The sequence below is a fragment of the Canis lupus genome, chromosome 33 (genome assembly GCF_048164855.1).
Source record: "Canis lupus baileyi chromosome 33, mCanLup2.hap1, whole genome shotgun sequence".
Taxonomy (NCBI): Eukaryota; Metazoa; Chordata; class Mammalia; order Carnivora; family Canidae; genus Canis; species Canis lupus.
The window spans coordinates 24,170,700-24,190,064 of record NC_132870.1 but is presented as its reverse complement, the minus strand read 5'-3'; the positions used below and the strand labels follow the sequence as shown (position 1 = coordinate 24,190,064).

Sequence of the window (19,365 nt, the reverse complement as noted above, 5' to 3'; positions counted from 1 at the left end):
CTTAGTGAGTTGCTAATAGAATCTTCAACAATGGATAAATAAGTTTGGAAATTTAAAAAATTTTAAATTCAAATGGCTTGGCTTACACATTTAGGTTCTTAGGTATTTATACCTTTTTTCTATTTTTAGACAATAATTTATTTTGTTGTGCTGTTTAAAATAGTTTTGATCTTGTAATTCACTCAGGATGTAAATATGTGTTACTCAGGGTTCTTTTCAAAAAAGCTCTTTCAACGCCTATTATTTCCTCTAAGTAAAATACCTCTTGCAGAAGAAGGCTTTATGTTACTCATCAGGACTCCCAGAGGACATGGAGAATTACTGATACTAATCATAGACCCACCAGCCTTTAACCTGTCAAAGAATGCCCAGCGGAAAAGGTGGCTGGTAATTCCTGCTTCACCTCTGAATACTGTCAGGTGCTTTAGGGTTTACTTTGACCTGAGTCATAAAATTGTGAGATGTTTATAAGAGTGAGAGATGGGGATAGCTATCTTTTCACAAGAAAATTTGAGCAGAAAAGAAAAAAATGGGGAAGATGAGTTTTATCATTAATATTATTTGTAGTATTAATCGGCATAAAGAAATAAATAAGTTCTATTTTATAGATTAGTGATTCTTGAATTTTTTTTTACTCACAATGACTTTACATCCATAAAAATTATTGAGAACCCCAAAGTACCTTTGTTTACATGGGTAAGTTTAAAACTGGGGATTAAATATTTATTCATTTCAAATCACAGTATCAAATCCATGACATGTTAGTATATGAGTTATTTTATGAAAAATAAATATATTTACAAAACAGAAAATGTAGTGAGAATAGTGATATTGTTTACATGTTTACAAATCTGTTTAATGTGTTGCTTAATGGAAGGCAGCTGGATTCTCATGTTTCTGCATTCTTTTTTGCAACACGTTTTCATTGACATATACAAAGAAAAAATGATCTTACATAGATACACAGTTGGAAAAGAAAGTACTTTAATAGCCTTTTCAAATAATTGAGACTATTCTATGTACTACACAAGAACTTAAGTAGTGGTAGTTTCTTAAAGTTAGTTGCAGTGTGGAATCTGAAGCCATTTTAATGAACTGTTTGTACTCTGTTACATTAAAATCTGTTGGTATTTCTTGCATCTTTAATGGATCTTTTAAATTATTTTTTTTTTATTGAGACATAGTTGACAATGTGACATTAGTTTCAGGTGTACAGCAGAGTGACTTGAAAACTCTGTACCTTATGCTCTGCTCACCACAAGCGCAGCTACCATCTGTCACCATAAAATGTTATAATACCACTGACTATATTCTCTGTGTTATACCTTTTATTACTATGACTTATTCATTCCTAATGGAACTTTTATCTGTATGTGATATCATAATATAATGCAATGGTTATTTGAAAAATATTAGAGTTTTTAGTTATTAGAAAAATAGAGAGTTTCAAATGTTTCCAAACATTGAAACATTCCATTATATAATACCACATTAACATTTGTTAATATCACCCGGATGTTATCTGAAAAGTCTTTTAAGTATTGGGAAACACTCAAGCTCATGGTAGTGGATACAAGTTTTCCTAAATCCTAATTTTTGCCTGTAAATTTGAGTTTTATCTTTGTCCACAATACTTTTGCTTATGTTCCTTGAAGTGGCAAGGCTCACTTCATTCATTTTTCAGAAAATATCTGCCAATAGCCATGTCTGAATAACAATAGTTTGTTCAAGTTAAAATGAAGTTTCATGAACCAGATGACTAATTCAATTTACAACTCAAGCAATGGCCCAGATGCTTTTCCTCAAGAAATCCATCGTGTGGCACTTTATCCAAATTTCCTATTCCATTATTTCATCACACTATTCTTTTTTAAAGATTTTATTTATTTATTCATGAAAGACACAGAGGAGGGGCCGAGACATAGAGAGAGAAGCAGGCTCCCTGTAGTGGAACTTGATCCAGGACCCCAGGACCCCAGGATCACTACCTGAGCAGAAGGCCACTGTTATCAGTTCAGCCACTGAGCCACCGAGGTGCCCCATCACACAGACTGTTATAACGATGTGTACTCAAGGTTGGGATTTAATAGGATTAATAATTTTTGCTGCTTTATCACAACATTCCTAAGTGAAACTGACTTTTTTTTCCTTCTGATGCCTGAAGGTGAAGGGTACAGTGACAATTAGGACAGTTTGGATCTACTGCCTTGATTTTTGCTGAGGCACCAGCAGTGTTACCCACCACTGCTTTTGTAACATCAGGGCAAATGTTAACACAGTTGTTGCTAACTTTGAGATTCAAAGAAACTATTCAATACTTTGAATATTTCAGCGTTTCTTATACTGTGTTGCCAGAGATTCACATAAATGAGAACTTTGATGATTCATTGTGCTGATTAACAGATAAATATCAGCCAACAGTAAGTCCATCATTCTGGAGATTCATGCATTTGTAAGGCAAAGTGTGACACTCAGATGAAATATCAGCTCAGTATCCTGTTGCTGCTAAATCTTTAATTGGATGACTTACTATATCATTGCAAAGTGACAATGCTGTGATTTCATTTTCTGACTTTTTATCCAGTAGGCATTCAGCAATGTGAACTGTAAAACTCTCTTCAGCTAATATGTGCGCTTCTCCAGCTGTGTAATATGATAACCAATCCTGTAAGATGCTCCAGTGACTTTTTCATTCCTAGTTTGAAAACATTATAATACAATATAAAATAATATGCTACAGCATAATAAACAATGTTTGCCTTTTAAAGAGCTTATCTTGTCTAAGTTTAAAATATTCAGTTCTTTTTTCTTCATACTTAGAATGTTTGGTCTCAAAATGATACTGCAACTTAACTGGCACCATAAATATTGTTTTTTAAAATGTTATATTGCATTAGACACAATAAGATAAATTTGTTTTTAAAGATTTTATTTATTCATGAGAGACACAGAGCGAGAGAGAGAGAGAGAGAGAGAGGCAGAGACACAGGCAGAGGGAGAAGCAGGCTCTACGCAGGGACGTGGGACTCGATCCCGGGTCTCCAGGATCACAACCTGGGCCAAAGGTGGCGCTAAACCACTGAGCCACCCAGGCTGCCCACAATAAGGTAAATTATTAACAATTATAAAGTTGAGGGAAATACAGATTTCCTCATAATTTCTTTTTTAAAAATATGTATATATTTCAAATATAATTTCATTTTTTATTTGTAATTTTACTCAGTTTCTTTGGAGTAGGTTCTTCCTTTCCATGAGTCAGAAAACTGATGTTGGGCACCTGGGTAGCTCAGTTGGTTAAGCATTCAATTCTTGATATCAGCTCAGATCTTGATCTCAGGGTTGTGAGTTCAAGCCCCACATTGGGGTCCACGTTGGGTATGAAGCCTACTTAAAAAAAAAAAAAAGAAAGAAAGAAAGAAAGAAAGAAAGAAAGAAAGAAAGAAAGAAAGAAAGAAAAAGAAAACTCTGATATTTCATTTTTTTCCCAGCATTTTTTAGATGGAGACAGTATAGTTCTAGGTTGAGAATGTTAGTCTTCTAGTTGCGGGTTCCCCCTGAAGAAAAAGTATATTATAAATAATTTTTTAGAATAAAATAACATACTGAACTTAAATGAGTTTCAATTAAAATTTATTTTCATTTGAAAACTTAAAAATATCACTGTGAAACAAATTAACAAGAGGCACCCAGTCCTTTTGTCTTTCTGTGTAGATTGCAAGGGAAACTTTGAGATTCAAAAGGAGAATTTATTGCATGATAATGAAGTTACCAAGATTATAGCAGGAATAATCAAACACTACTATTAAGAACACAATAGAAGCTAAGAACAAACTGAATTAATCTCTGAAAACACACCTCTTTATATACTTAACCTCTACTGTAGAAGTAGAGCACACCAGAATATGCAAGTATGCATTCCATTAGCCAACAAAGTGATGATGTCATCACATATCATGTAGCTTCTGGAAAATTCCACCATACATTTAAAATAGTGTGAGAGTGAAAAAGGCAAATGATGTTTTAGCTTTACAATGAAAATGGATTTGAACACAAGGACTCCCCTGCAGGATTTCAGGGTTCCCTTGTAGCCCCCAGCCATTCTTAAAGAACTGCTGCTCTAGATATTTGAATTTACCCATCAAGGTGTTTTAAAAGTTATCTGTGAAAATCATTGAGCATTTTTTACCTTTTGCAACCCTACAGCAGGTATGGTAATTCCACGTCAAGATCCTCCTCAACCAAGCTTTATTCTGTGTCTTCTCATAAAGTTAACTCATACCTTTTTGTCATGTCATAGTAATAGGGCAAGGGTAAGAAAGTACAAGAATGGTGGACACTTTTAGTTCATAAAATAAGTTGATTAATTCATTTATTTAATTAGGGAAGAAATGCATAGTCTTGATTCAAGGCTAGGCTTTGTTGGTGTAGAACTATGTTCTTCATTCCTTGATCCAGTTTATAGCTGGAAGGAATGAAGATTTGGATAAGAACATAAATCTTCTCTATCTAGAGTCTTGCTGCTCCTGCTTAACTGTGGGAAATCCTGGCTAGAGTGTCACAGGGACCAAAGTCTCAGCATTTTCTCACACAGCAGTTATAATATTGGAGTGTGTGCTCCAATTCCATCTTCCAGTTGAAACACCACTTACGTTTTTAGAACTCTCTCAAACATTGAATTTAATGTGATGATTAGCTGGGATTAAATTGTTGCCCATTAAGCAAAATGATTTTATACTAATATGCTATTAATATTGGAAAGTTGTTAAATTGTGAAATACCTTGTGCTGTTTGTCTTTGATTCTAAGATGCACTTTTTAGCATATTTTAACAACATTGAAATGAGACTGTGTTTTCCTATCCAAGATTCATCAGTTTAACTGGTGGGATTTCTCCCGTTTTTGTGAAATAGTATAAGTTTTTGTTCAAATATATTTCTTTTGTTTAAAAGAGATTTATTTATTTATTGGAGAGAGAGAGTGATCTCCCTCTGCCCCTCCTCTGTGTGTGTGGGGAGGGGCAGAGGGAGAGGGAGAGAGAATCCCAAGCAGATGCCACACTGACGCTGACATGGGGCTCAGATCATGACCTGAGATGAAACCAAGAGTCGGATGCTTAAAACTGAGCCACCCAGGCACCTCTCAAATATATTTCTTATGATGAAATTACAAATGCCTGTTTCATGAGGAAGACTAGAATATATTTCCTCTTTAATAGTTTCTGTATTTTATATCTACTAAAAGATACAGTCTGGCATTAATTTATTATATATATATTTTTTTTCTGAAATGTGTACTTCCATATTAAGTGCCTCATAGCAAATTGGAAATTAACATTAAATTATGTTCATGTAAATTGTTTAAAAGTTTGTTTTCCTTTTTAAAAAAAGATCTCTTTCGCTTATGTTTTAAATTCGATGTTCAGTATTTAATTTTGTTCATAATAGGTTTATTTTAGGACGGTGGAACTTATAGAAGAGCCCATTGAAGGTTCTCAAGGTCTGAGTTTCTACTTCAAAATTAATGGATTGCCCATATTTCTGAAAGGCTCGAACTGGATCCCAGCAGATTCATTCCAGGATCGAGTAACCTCTGACTTGTAAGTTATTTTCTGTTTCTTGTTTTTCTTTTATTAACAGTCCCACTAAGCTAAAGAGTTACTCATTTTTACTTTCTTTGTTTCCAGTGGAAGGAATGGAGACAGAATTCTAGGGTGATGGAAACTTTAGAATGGAAAGGATTTTTAAATCATGTATTCTATTCTTATGAGCTATAGATAGTCTTAACAGCTAAATGACTTGAGACTGCTGAAACCATCCAGTTTTTAGAAAACTATTATATATTTCCTGTGGAAGAACAAGAAAATCATTAATGCACACTTTGGATAGTTAGTCCCTGAAAAAAATGATTAATTTTTTTTCAATTTTTCAAGGAATACCTTAAATATTTCTGTGCATTCTTTTAAAAATATGGAAATCCATATTTCCTTCTTCATTCTAAGCTACTTGTATATTCTTTTACTTTTATCTTAGTAAAAGGAACTAAAAAAGCTTTGCAATTTTAAATCAAGAAGAAAATTTAAAGTGCTTATCTAAAGCTTTGAGAATAGCACTTTACATGAAAATAGTATTTCCTGATTGCAATTATAAACTGTCTTGATGATAGTAAAAATAAACTTTTTTAAAGAGAAAATAAACACTTAGCTTATTTACATGTGTATAAATATGCATTGTGGTACATTATTTGGTGTTTAGAATTTGCCAAAAGTTGCAGTAATTTGCTTTTACTTTAAACTGTGTATGTTGTATCGAATTTCATGTGAAAATGAAATTATTCTCCAGACATAGACACAGATAACTTGCTGCCTCTTTTCATCTCCTGGCTCCTGTCATCTCCTGGCTGGTGTTGGCAGTGACTGTTCAGTACAGCTGGGCCAATTAGTAAACCTGCTGAAGCACAATGCTCCGGGTGCTTAGTGGGCCAGTTATTGGCCTTCTTGGCTCCTTTCTGGGCTCTGTTCTAGAAATGCAAGGTAGATGTTCTCAAAGTGGCTGTAAATTTCTGGATTTTCCTGTGGGTGATGTGAAGAGGAATTGGAAAAATCAAAAAGGAAATTTACTAGAGAAAGAAGCAGGGCACCTGGGTGGCTCAGTCAGTTAAGTGTCTGCCTTTGGCTCAGGCCATGATCCCAGGCTCCTGGGATTGAGCCCCAAGTCAGGCTCCTTGCTCAGTGGGGAGTTGGCTTCTGCCTCTCTCCCTCCTTGTGCTCTCTCTCTCTGTCTCTCTCTGCATCAAGTAAATAAATAAAATCTTTAAAAATAAAAAGAAGAAGCATAGCCAGTGCCCTACTTATGATGGTTCGGCATGATTTTTTGCCTTTATCATGCTGTAAAAATGATACACATTCAGTAGAAATTATACTTTAAATATGGAATTTTGGTCTTTTTCTGGGCTAGTGATATGCAGTACAGTAATCTCTTGTGATGTTGGGCAGTAGCAGAAACCTTGGCCTCCCAGGCAGCCACGTTGTACTGATAGTCAACAACCTATACACTCAGAACCATTCTGTACCCATATATCCATTCTGTTTTTTCACTTTCAGTACAGTATTCAACAATTACATGAAATATCAATACTTTAATTATAAACTAGACTGTGTGTGAGATGATTTTGCCCAACTGTAGGCTAATGTAAGTGTTACGAGCACATTTGAGGTAGGTGAGGCTAAGTAAGCTAGGATGTTTGGTACGTATTAGGTGTATTAGGTGTATTAAATGCATTTTCGACTTAACAATATTTTCAAGTTACAATGGGCTAATTGGGATATAATCCCATTGTAAATTGAGGAAAATATGTACTAGGCTGGAGGAATTGAAAAAAGGAGATGAGAGTAAGCTAGGTATCAATGTGCAAACTTTGATTTTTGTCTTATAATTTGAAATGGTTCTATAAAATTACCTCATACTCTAAGGTTTACAATTTTTTTATTTTTTAAAAAAATATTTTATTTTATTTTATTTTATTTTATTTTATTTTATTTTATTTTATTTTATTTTATTTTATTTTATTTTATTTTATTTTATTTATTTTATTTATTCATGAGAGACACACAGAGAGAGGCAGAGACACAGGCAGAGGAAGAAGCAGGCTTCCTGCCGGGAGGCCGATGTGGGACTCGATCCCGGATCCCGGGATCATGACCCAAGCCAAAGGCAGATGCTCAACCACGGAGCCACCCAGGCATCCCTACAAATTTTTTTCTATAAGAAAAAAAAAAAAAAACAATAAAAAATTTAGTTTCAAAGGGGATCCCTGGGTGGCGCAGCGGTTTAGCGCCTGCCTTTGGCCCAGGGCGCGATCCTGGAGACCCGGGATCGAATCCCACATCGGGCTCCCGGTGCATGGAGCCTGCTTCTCCCTCTGCCTATGTCTCTGCCTCTCTCTCTCTCTGTGTGACTACCATAAATAAATAAAAATTAAAAAAAAAAAAGCATAATAATAATGTGAATTCAGAAGGCAGAGAAAGATATAACACACAATTTTTCCAGGTTGATGTGTGTATAATTTTGTCTCACTTTCTTCACCTAGCATTATATCCAAACCATCATATTTTATTTTATTTTATTTTATTTTATTTTATTTTATTTTATTTTATTAATTTAATTTAATTTAATTTAATTAATTTAATTTTACTTATTTATTTGAGAGAGAGAGAAAGCAGGAGCAGGGCAAGGGGCAGAGGGAGAGAGAGAAGCAGACTCTCTCGTGGAGCAGGAAGCCCAATGCAGGGCACCATTCCAGGACCTTGGGAGCATCACCTGAGCCAAAGGCAGACCCTTAACCGACTGAACCACCCAGGTGCCCCCTAAACCATCATAATTTTAGAATGTGTTTTTCTAACAGAGATTTGAAATGTATTTATCAACATCATGTGTTTTAAAATCTTTTTTTTTTTTTAATATCCCAAAATTTCAAGTTAACATTTGTTTTTAAAATTTCTTCTACTGGGGCAGCCCCGGTGGCCCAGTGATTTGGCGCCTCCTTCAGCCCCGGGTGTGATCCTGGAGACCCGGAATCGAGTCCCACGTCAGGCTCCCTGCATGGAGCCTGCTTCTCCCTCCGCCTGTGTCTCTGCCTCTCTCTTTGTGTGTCTGTCATGAATAAATAAATAAAATCTTAAAAAAATAAAATAAAACAAAATCTCTTCTACAGGTTACGGCTCCTTTTGCAGTCTGCTGTGGATGCTAACATGAATACTCTCCGGGTTTGGGGAGGAGGAATTTACGAGCAGGATGAATTTTATAGACTCTGTGATGAACTAGGAATAATGGTGCGTAGTTGACAGCATTTTATTGATTGATATGTTACTATACCCTCTCTTTGACCTCCTGTGTTCTGATGTGTGACATGGCTCCTTCACTTCTTTCTCAGAGCTGGGACTGATAATCCATTTTTTTGCAGAGGAATAAATGGCATCTTACAAACCCAGAACCATAGATGATGGAATATCATAATTATTTAATTATTTTAAGTGGGAGACATTTATATTTCTAATTTTCTTTGTGATATAAGGGTGTGCATACGTATTTTTTTTTAATTTTTTTATTTATTTATGATAGGCACAGAGAGAGAGAGAGAGAGAGAGGCAGAGACACAGGCAGAGGGAGAAGCAGGCTCCATGCACCGGGAGCCTGACGTGGGATTCGATCCTGGGTCTCCAGGATCACGCCCTGGGCCAAAGGCAGGCGCTAAACCGCTGCGCCACCCAGGGATCCCTGTGCATACGTATTTTAAAATTTAACTTTAAGGAGACATAACAAGACCTAGAAAGAAGAAAAATACAATTCAATGAAGTAAAGCTGTGCTTGATATTGTTATTAAGTAGTCCAAATGTGTTTTACATTGGTGAGGGTTAAGCACAGGAAATACAGTCTTTTACTTCTGGTATTACAGTTCTATAATATAAAATACTCCATAAAAGAAGAGTGATTATGATAATATTGATAATGCTGATGGTCATGATAATGTGACAATATTCTATAATATTTATTGAGTACCAGGCATTGTTCTCAGTGCTCTGCATCTATTATTTTATTTCATCGTCTTGCCCATCCTATGAAGTAGTTGCTGCTGTTTTCCACCCCCATTTTACCAATAAGGAAACTGACACGTGGAGGTGAGACTGAATAACCTGCCCAAACCCAAATGGTAGGAATGTGGTAGAACCAAGGTTCTGACTCAGGGCCTGTGCTCTTAACCAGTGCATCCTAACAGCCTCTCTAGAAATGAACTTATGTGGGAGTGTCTGGGTGGTTTAGTAGGTTAAGCATCCAACTCTTGATTTTGGCTCAGATCATGATCTCAAGGTCATGAGATCGAGCCCTGTGTCACACAGAGCCTGCTTGGGATTCTCTCTCTCTCTGTCTCTCCCTCTCCCCCCTCAGCTCTCTTTCTCTCTCTCTTCCTCCCTCTCTCTCTCTCTCAAAGAAAAAAAAAAAAACAAAAAGCCAGAAAAAAATAAATGAACTTATGTGGTTGTATTACAAAAATGTCCATGTAGTCATCCTTTTTGCCATGAAAAGTTAGTCCCTTTATAAACAATCTGGTTTATCTCTCAATACCAAATTCCCAGTAAAAAATTGAAGTATTGCAAGTGAGGAGGGGCTTGGAGAAGGTTCTTCTCAAATTTCGTATTTCCCTCAACACACTCACTGTTTCTTATTTGAATTCCCTTTTTCTTCTCTTTCTTTTTCTCCCTACTTAACATTTTCTTCTCTCAGATTTCCCCCACAATTTTGTATAGTTCTGGAAAGTCCTGAGGTCCATATGAGAGCCTCTCCCATTGCCTCAATCATAGTAGTGTTCAAATGATCACACTTATCCAGCTAACTTGTTTTTTCATTTGCCTGAAAGATAATTCCCAAAGTTCAGAATGAAGAATTTCTTTCTGTGTAAAAAAAAAAAAAAATATATATATATATATATATGGAAGTACTTTATTGCTTTTTATTGGTTTGATAGGTATGGCAGGATTTTATGTTTGCCTGTGCCCTTTATCCAACTGGTCGGGACTTCATGAATTCCGTGAGAGCAGAAGTTGCTCACCAGGTATGTTATTATCATTCCAAGAAGAAGGAAAATGCTTATGTTTCATTTTGCCTTTTGTTAAACCTTTCCTCATTTTTTTTTTTTTTTTGTTGTTGTTCTCTTTGCTAAATCCCATGAAAATCATGTCAGATAATTGACTTCCTAGGTAATTACACCCAGTCTCCCGGCTTTAACACCACCAATATGCTGATGACTTTCAGATTTACCTCTGATTCTGACATCTCTGCTGAATTCCTAGTGCTTATATCCAGCTGCCTATTTGGCGCCTCTGCTTGGAGGTTTCTTTTCTTTCTTTCTTTCTTTCTTTCTTTCTTTCTTTCTTTCTTTCTTTCTTTCTTTCTTTCTCTCTCTCTCTCTCTCTCTCTTTCTTTCTTTCTTTCTTTCTTTTTAAAGATTTTATTTATTTATTCATGAAAGACAGAGAGAGTGAGAGAGAGAGAGAGAGAGGCAGAGACACAGGCAGAGGGAAAAGCAAGCTCCATGCAGGGAGCCCGACATGGGACTCGATCTTGGGACTCCAAGATCACACCCTGGGCCGAAGGCAGGCGCTAAATCACTGAGCCACCCAGGGATTCCCTGCTTGGAGGTTTCATAGTCATCTCAGCTGTAACATGTCTGAATCAAAGTTGCATTATCTTCTCTGAACCTGCTTTTCCTGCAGCTTCTCCCACCTCAGTAAATGGCAAAGCCAGTGTTCTCATTTCTCAGGTCAAAAACTTAAAATGATTCTTGACTCCTTGATTTCTTTTGCATTCTGTGCAAGGAAGTGATTATAACGTAGCTGTGTCCACTGTAAAGGACTAGAAACAGTGAACCACTTAATAATCTTGTGTTTCCTACTGAAATCATTTTTCCCATTAAGGGAAAGGTTCCTTAGAGAAATGGCTGATTCCAGGTCTGGGACAGGAAGTATACTAGATGATCCTGTAATATTTTGACATAGAGATAACAAGGAAGCTATCAGAGGTATGTTAAAGAACTTTGATAAGACTCTCACCAACCAAGAGTGGGACAGTTTGAGATTCAGTAAGGATAAGAATATCAGTGAGTTGAAATCCATCAAGTATGTTAAAATTCATGCTTTCATAATTATAATGTCTTTGGTGGACATTTGCATGGAAAACCAAAAAAATAAAATGCAAGGAAGTGATTATTCTAATACTCAAGATAGTAGTTACTGTTGGAAGCAGGAAGGAACTGCAATTAGAAAGAGATACATGAGTTGAGCGTCTGCCTTTGGCTCAGAGTGTGATCCTGGATTCCTGAGATCGAGTCCCCCATCGGGCTCCCTGCAGGAAGTCTGCTTCTCCCTCTGCCTGTGTCTCTGCCTCTCTCTGTGTCTCTCATGAATAAATAAATAAATAATCTTTTAAAAATTAAAAGGAAAGAGGTGCATGAGGGCTTCTGGGGTTCTCTTTCTTAATCTGGGTGGTGGTTACAAGGGTGATTGCACTATAATAATTTACTAAGTCATAATATTTTTTTTATATCTGTGTTTTATTTTTTTAAAAAAGGTTTTAAAGGTACAAACGAATCATCTCTTCCTCAGAGCTCTCCAGATAAGGATACTCACCATGTACTATCTTGTCTCTGTGGGCCTCCCTGGCCCCATCAGGCACCCTCTTCCTGTGCCATCTGTGCTCTGGAATACTTTTCCCCTCACCCTCCCTATGGACCACTCTCTCATTTTCTTCTGGCACCTCTTACCTTGAGCGTGACTTTGGGAAAAAACTTTTCTATATTTGCAAGTCTAAGTCGTCACATCATTTGCCTTTGTGACCTATATCACACTTTGAATTAGTTGCTCAGTGTTTTGTTTCCCCTGGAAGATTGTAATCTCCCTGCAGCCTAAGAGCTTGTTCTTCTCTGTAACCCCACTATCCAGCTGGGTTATTTATCAGTAGGATAGATGGATGGATGGATGGATGGATGGATGGATGGATAAGTTTTAAAAATAATAATTTTAGTTATATAGGTTGCAAACATTTCCATTAATTTTTTTTCTCATACAAATAAATAAAATATGGTATCTCTGTACCTTCAGTTCTTTTATGTATTATTAAAGAGAACTTTTTATGCAGACTTTGTTAAAATTTTAAAGTAAAGCTTGTCAAAAAATTCTAGGTTAGTTTGAAGGATATGTGTAGCACAGAGTCACTGGAGCTTTTTGTCTCTTCAATATTTGTTTTCAGTAGCATAAGAAACATGCCAGTCATAGTTGGTAGCAGCTGTCACTTACCTGGGCATGCACAGAGGCAAATAAAGGAAAGAGTATTCATAAGTCTGGTTTAGAAAAACGTAAGACTAATTTGTAAGAATGAGATAAATCTCTTTAATGCACTGGGTAACAGGCATTAAGGGGGGCACATGATGAGATGAGTACTGGCTGTTATACTATATGCTGGCAAATTGAATTTAAATAAAATAAAATAAAATCCCTTTAATACATCCTTAATGCATCCCTCTTTCATGTAGGAGAGACTTAGCATCTTGAATGGAAGCCATAGTGAGAACATCAGCTAGGATCCATCACTGTAATCATGTATTACATGGAAGAGAAGCTATAAATACCAATAAGGTTATTTTGCTAAAATATGTTCCAAAGGAATTTCTCTTGACTATTGACTCACTGTGTTCTCAAAGAGATTTAATTGCCTTCTTCTGCTGGAGTACATCTTCCAGTGTGTCAGAGGAACTGGATCCTTCCACCTTTATGTAGGGTCAGCCCACAAAGAGCCCAGTTCATGCAGGCTCAATTCTTAAGGCTGCCAGGATTTTCAGATTCTTTAATTTCTTCTGTGTTCAGATGTATTCAGTAACTTACTTAACCTTAGTTGGTTTCTCAGGATATGACACAGATAGTTATTTCTGGAGACATCCTCTTGATGCCCTAATCTTTTTTCCTTTAGAACATTCCATATATTTGTCTTTAACATACAGAGTATCTCTGGGATTCACTTGCTTTGTAAAACCCTCTTTAGTTGTCTGTGTGGTTTTCTGATCTCAGAGGGGCCACGACAACATCAATCCCTCTTTCAGCAGAAGTGGTTGTTCTACGTTATTTGTTTCTTCACACAAAACCCCAACTTGTTCTTGAGAAACTCCTCTGTAGTGTAATGTCTCCTGCCTTTTGTATTTCTTAGAACATTTTTGTGGCAAGTCAGAAAATGATGAGGTTGATTTATTTTTCTTTTTTAATAAAAGGGATTATGTTTTCTTTAGGTTTTATACAGTAGAGAAGAGGAACCTATCTTATTGGTGTTTATAAAGTCTAGGTAAAAAAAAAATCAGAGATTTCTTAAAATGTATTCCCACGGGTAATGTTACAACCCTTTTCTAATGAGTTTTCTGGTACATAAGAATTTATGTACAGAAATGAAATGGCTGTCATTTTATTAATTATAGCTATGAGGCTTTTTTTCTTGTTGATCATTTGAAAATTGTTTTGTTTTCTGAAATTTTAGATCAGGAGACTGAAATATCACCCCTCCATCATCGTATGGGGTGGAAATAATGAAAATGAAGCGGCCCTGATGATGAATTGGTATAATATACGTGCCAGTGAACTGCATACCTACATCAATGACTATGTGGTACTGTATGTGAAAAATATTCGAAAGATTGTCTTGGCAGTAAGTAATGACTTTTCATGCAACAGAATTTAAGAACCTGTTTTAAAAATGGATCAGTTTGAATATTGGTAGAATATATTTTTGTGCCCTTTTTAGGGCAATCTTCAACAATATCACTTTAATACAGAACAGTCCACTGTATTGCTGCAGCATGTGAACAGATTTATGTGTTCTGGAGTTCTTTGAGAATTAACTTATCGGTGGAACTCACTGCATACACACCAATATTGTGTTTATAACTGCAGATTATCATGGACTCTTTCTAGAGCCCATCCATGGAACTTCAGAAGTTGAGAATTTCTACTTTAAATGATTTACTGATATGCCACTTCCTTTTTTCTTTCTTTTTGTTCCTCAGTATTAATATAGTGCATTCTGTGAGTTAATTTTCTAATCACAAACTAGTTCTAGTATAAGCTCTATTAGCTATAATGCTTTGTTCTTTTATTCTGTGCTAGATTTGATTTGCTAATACTTTAGTTAGAACTTAAAAATTTATATTCACAAATGAACTCAGTCTTTGGTAAGAATTGAAAACTCAAAAGCCTAGAAGAGCCAAAATTGTTTTAAAATATTAAGTAGAGTAGATGAGGCTCACAAAGAGAGAAGAGGCATCTGTGGTAATAGGATATAGATGTTGGGTCTCATATTCAGCATTAAAAAAATGATATATAAACAAAGCTATTTGTGAGATAGATTTAGCCCAGAGAACCCAGCTTTTGGTTCATACACATGTACCACATGTGTTAGTGCTCGCTGCACAGAATAAGTTACGAGTCTTTTGTTGTTGTTTTTAATGTCTAGGAACAGTTTATATAAAATAAAGATTATCAGTTTTACTGAGACAGATTAACCCATAAAATAATCTGGGTCTAGTGCCTTTGTAGGGGCAAAAATGATCTCCTCTGTAATATATTTCATTTCTCCTATAGTTATTATCCAAATTTGGGTTTATAACTTCTGGAACTATGGATATTTATGTTTCCTAGGAACATAGCATTTCACCTAGAACTATATTTCTGTGTAAATAGACATGCTCTATAGAGCAGGCTGTAAGTAGAGAGGTTGTGCAGGATGAGAGACTCCAGGATTGTCAGTACAGATAGTGTTTGGATGTGGAGGTTGCTCCCATTCATGTGTGTGTGTGTGTATCCATTGTGGATATCTGAAGTTACCCCAGACATCCCAGCTAGAAGACTTCCATAGACAAGGAGAAGGAGACACAGAACTGACTCAACTGTCCTATGGATATTTCTTTTCTATTTTTCTTTCTTCCTTTCTGTTTTCTTTATTTCCTTCCTTCCTTCTTTCCTTCCTTCCTAAGAGATATAGAGATGACTTCTCCTCCTCCTCCTCCTTCTTCTTCTTCCTCCTCCTCCTCCTCCTCTTTCTTCTTCTTCTTCCTCTTGACTACCTTCACCCATTTTACCCACCTCCTACCTCACACCTCTAGCAACCACCAGTCTGTTCTCTGTTTTCATGAGTTTGTTCTTGTTTTTAGATTCCACGTATAAGTGAGATATGTAGTATTTGCTTTTCTCTGTCTGACTAATTGCACTTAGCATAATTCTCTCAAAGGCCATCCATGTGGTCACAAATGGCAAGATTTCATTCCTTGTTTTTTTTTTTTTTTTTTTTTTTGACAAAGAGAAAGAGACAGCGTTAAGTGGGGAGGGGAGAGGGAGAAAGGGAATCCCAAGCAGGCTCCGTGCCCAACACAGAGCCCAATGCAGGGTTTGATCCCATGGCTCTGAGATCATGACCTGAGCCGAAATCAAGAGTTGGACACTCAACTGACTTAACCACCCAGGTGGTCCAAGATTTCATTCTTTTTTATGACTGAGTCATATTCTGTTTTATATATATGTATACATATATATATATGCCACATTTTTTAATCCATTCATCATCAATGAACATTTTGATTATTACAGTATCTTGGTTATATAATGCTGCTGTGAACATGTGGGTGCATATATCTCTTTGAGTTAGTGTTTTTATTTTGTCAGATAAATATCCATAAGTTGGATTGCTGATCATATGGTAGTTCTACATTTAATTTTTTAGGTAACTTTCATATTGTTTTCCTTAGTAACTATACAAATTTACATTCCCAACAACAATGCACAAGGGTTCACTTTTTTCCACATGCTTGCCAACATTGGTTATCTCTTCATATCTTTTGAAAATAGCCATCCTAACAGGTGTCAGGTGATACCTTATTGTGGTTTTGATTTACAATTCCCTGATAATTAGTTGAGCAACTTTTCATGTACTTATTGGCTATCTGTATGTCTTCTTTAGAAAAATATCTGTTTAGATCTTTGGCTTATTTCTTAATTGGATTGTTTTTTTTTTTTTTTGCTGTTGAGTTGTACAAGTTCTTTATATATTTTGGATATTAAACCCTTAGCATGTATATGATTTGCAAATATTTCCTCCCATTCAGTATGTTGCCTTTTCATTTTGTTCATGGTTTTCTTTGCTGTGCAGAAACTTTTTAGTTTGATGTAGTCCCACTTGTTTATTTTTGTTGCCTTTGCTTTTGGTGTCAAATCCAAAAACTCAAGCCAAGACCAATGCCAAGGAGCTTTCCACCTAGTTTTCTATTAGAAGTTTTATAATTTCAGATCTTACATTCGAGTCTTTAATCCATTTTACATTAACTTTTGTGCATGGTTGAAGATAGTTGTTCAGTTTCATCCTCTTGCAGGTGACTGTCCGTTTTTGTTTTTTTTAAGATTTTATTTATTTATTCATGAGAGACAGAGGGAGAGAGAGAGAGAGAGAGAGAGAGGCAGAGACACAGGCAGAGGGAGAAGCAGGCTCCATGCAGGGAGCCCAATGTGGGACTCGATCCTGGGGCTCCAGGATCATGCCCTGGGCCGAAGGCAGGCGCTAAACTGCTGAGTCACCCAGGGATCCCCTGTCTGGTTTTTTCTAACACCATTTTCTGAAGAGATTGTTTTTTCCCCATTGTATATTCTTGTCTCCATTGTCATAAATTAATTGACTGTACACATATAAATTCATATATGTGTACAGTCAATTAATGTTTCTGGGTTCTCTATTCTATTCCATTGATCCATGTGTCTGTTTTTATGCCAGTACCATAATGTTTTAATTACTTTTGTTTTGTTATATATTTGGAAGTCAGAAAGCATGATGTCTCCATCTTAGTTCTTCTTTCTCAAGATTGCTTTGACTATTCAGGGTCTTTTGTAGTTCCATAGAAGTTTTTGGATTATTCATTCTATTTTATGAAAAATGTATTGCAGTTTTGATAGGGATTGTGTTGGATCTGTAGATTGCTTTGGATAGTATGGACATTTTAGCAATATTAATTCTTCCAATGGATGAGCACAAAATATCTTTTATTTATGTCTTCTCCAGTGTCTTGTATCAATGTCTTATAATTTTCAGTGTCTTATAGTTTTCTTTCTTTTTTTAAAAGATTTTATTTATTCATGAGAGATACAGAGAGAGAGGCAGAGACACAGGCAGAGGGAGAAGCAGGTTCCATGCAGGGAGCCCGATGTGGGATTCGATCCCCGGACTCCAGGATCACACCCTGGGCTGAAGGCAGCACTAAACCGCTGAGCTACCTGGGCTTCCCTTTCAATAATAATTTCAGTCTTTCACTTCCTTGGTTAAACTTATTCCTCAATATTTTATTCTTTTTGATGCAGTTGTAAATAAGATTGTTTGACATGATTGATTGTCATGATCATACGATTTTTATCCTTCATTTTATTAATGTGGTATATCATGTTGATTGATTTGTAGGTGCTGAACCATTCATACATCCCTGGAATAAATTCCACTTGATCATGGTATAAGATTTTTTTAATTATACTAGTTTGGTTTGTTAATATTTTGTTGAGAATTTTTGGATCTTTGTTCATCAAGGATATTGGCCTGGAATTTTCTTGTGGTGACTCTATTTGGGTTTGGTATCAGAATAATGTTTGTCTTGTAAAATTAATTTGTAAGTTATCCCTCCTCTTCTGTTTTCTGGAAGAATTTGAGAAGGATAGGTATTCTTCTTTGAATGTTTGGTAGAATTCATCAGTGAAGATGTCTGGTCCTGGACTTTTGTTTGTTGGGAGATTTTTGATTGTTGATTCAGTCTTCTTACTAGTTAATTGGTCTGTTCATGTTTTCTATTTATTCATGATTCAGTATTGGAAGCTTGTATGTTTTTTAGGAATTTATCCATTTCTTCTAGATTGTCCAATTTGTTGGTGTACAGTTATTCATAGTAGTCTCTTACAATTCTTTATATTTGTGAGGTATCAGTTGTAACATCTTTTTCATTTCTGATTTTGTTTGATTCCTTTTTCTTCTTGGAAAATCTAGTTTAAGGTTTGGCAGTTTATCTTTTTTAAAGAACCTGATTGATTTCATTATATTGTCTTTTTACTCTCTATTTCATTTATTTCTGATCTGATCTTTGTTATTTCCTTCCTGCTAGTAACTTAGAACTTAGGCCCATGTTTGTTCTTCTTTTTCTAGTTTATTAAGGTGTAAAGTTAGTTTCTTTAAATGACATTTTTCTTATTTCTTGAAATAGTCATTTATCTCTATGATTTTTCCTTTTAAACTGCTTTTGCTGCATCTCGTAAGTTTTGGTATATTTCCATTTAAAAAAAATTTTTTTTTAAAGATTTTTCGTTTATTTATTCATGAGAGACATACAGAGAGAGGCAGAGACACAGGCAGCGGGAGAGGCAGGCTCCCTGCAGGGACCCCGACGCGGGACTCGATCCCGGGTCTCCAGGATCATACCCCAGGCTGAAGGCGGTGCTAAACCGCTGAGCCACCGGTGCTGCCCTGTATTTCCATTATCATTCGTCTCAAAGTATTTTTTGATTACTCTTTTGATTTCTTTTTGATCCATGATTGTTCAATAGCATATTCCTTAATCTTCATGTATTTGTGAGTTTTCCAGTATTATTCTTAAAATTTATTTCTAGGGATCCCTGCGTGGCGCAGCAGTTTGGCGCCTGCCTTTGGCCCAGGGCGCGATCCTGGAGACCCGGGATTGAATCCCACATCGGGCTCCCGGTGCATGGAGCCTGCTTCTCCCTCTGCCTATGTCTCTGCCTCTCTCTCTCTCTCTGTGACTA

At 36.1% G+C, this 19,365-nt stretch overlaps 1 protein-coding gene across 1 annotated transcript in view; it reads left to right on the top strand.

Annotated features, from left to right (window-relative positions):
* MANBA (mannosidase beta) overlaps positions 1 to 19,365 on the top strand; it is a 114,766-nt gene that overhangs the window by 61,516 nt on the left and 33,885 nt on the right. The window contains exons 8-11 of the mRNA XM_072810468.1: positions 5,444 to 5,595; positions 8,709 to 8,826; positions 10,518 to 10,604; positions 14,069 to 14,236. Coding sequence (XP_072666569.1) covers positions 5,444 to 5,595; positions 8,709 to 8,826; positions 10,518 to 10,604; positions 14,069 to 14,236 — 525 coding nt within the window. The remainder of the gene's footprint in view (positions 1 to 5,443; positions 5,596 to 8,708; positions 8,827 to 10,517; positions 10,605 to 14,068; positions 14,237 to 19,365) is intronic.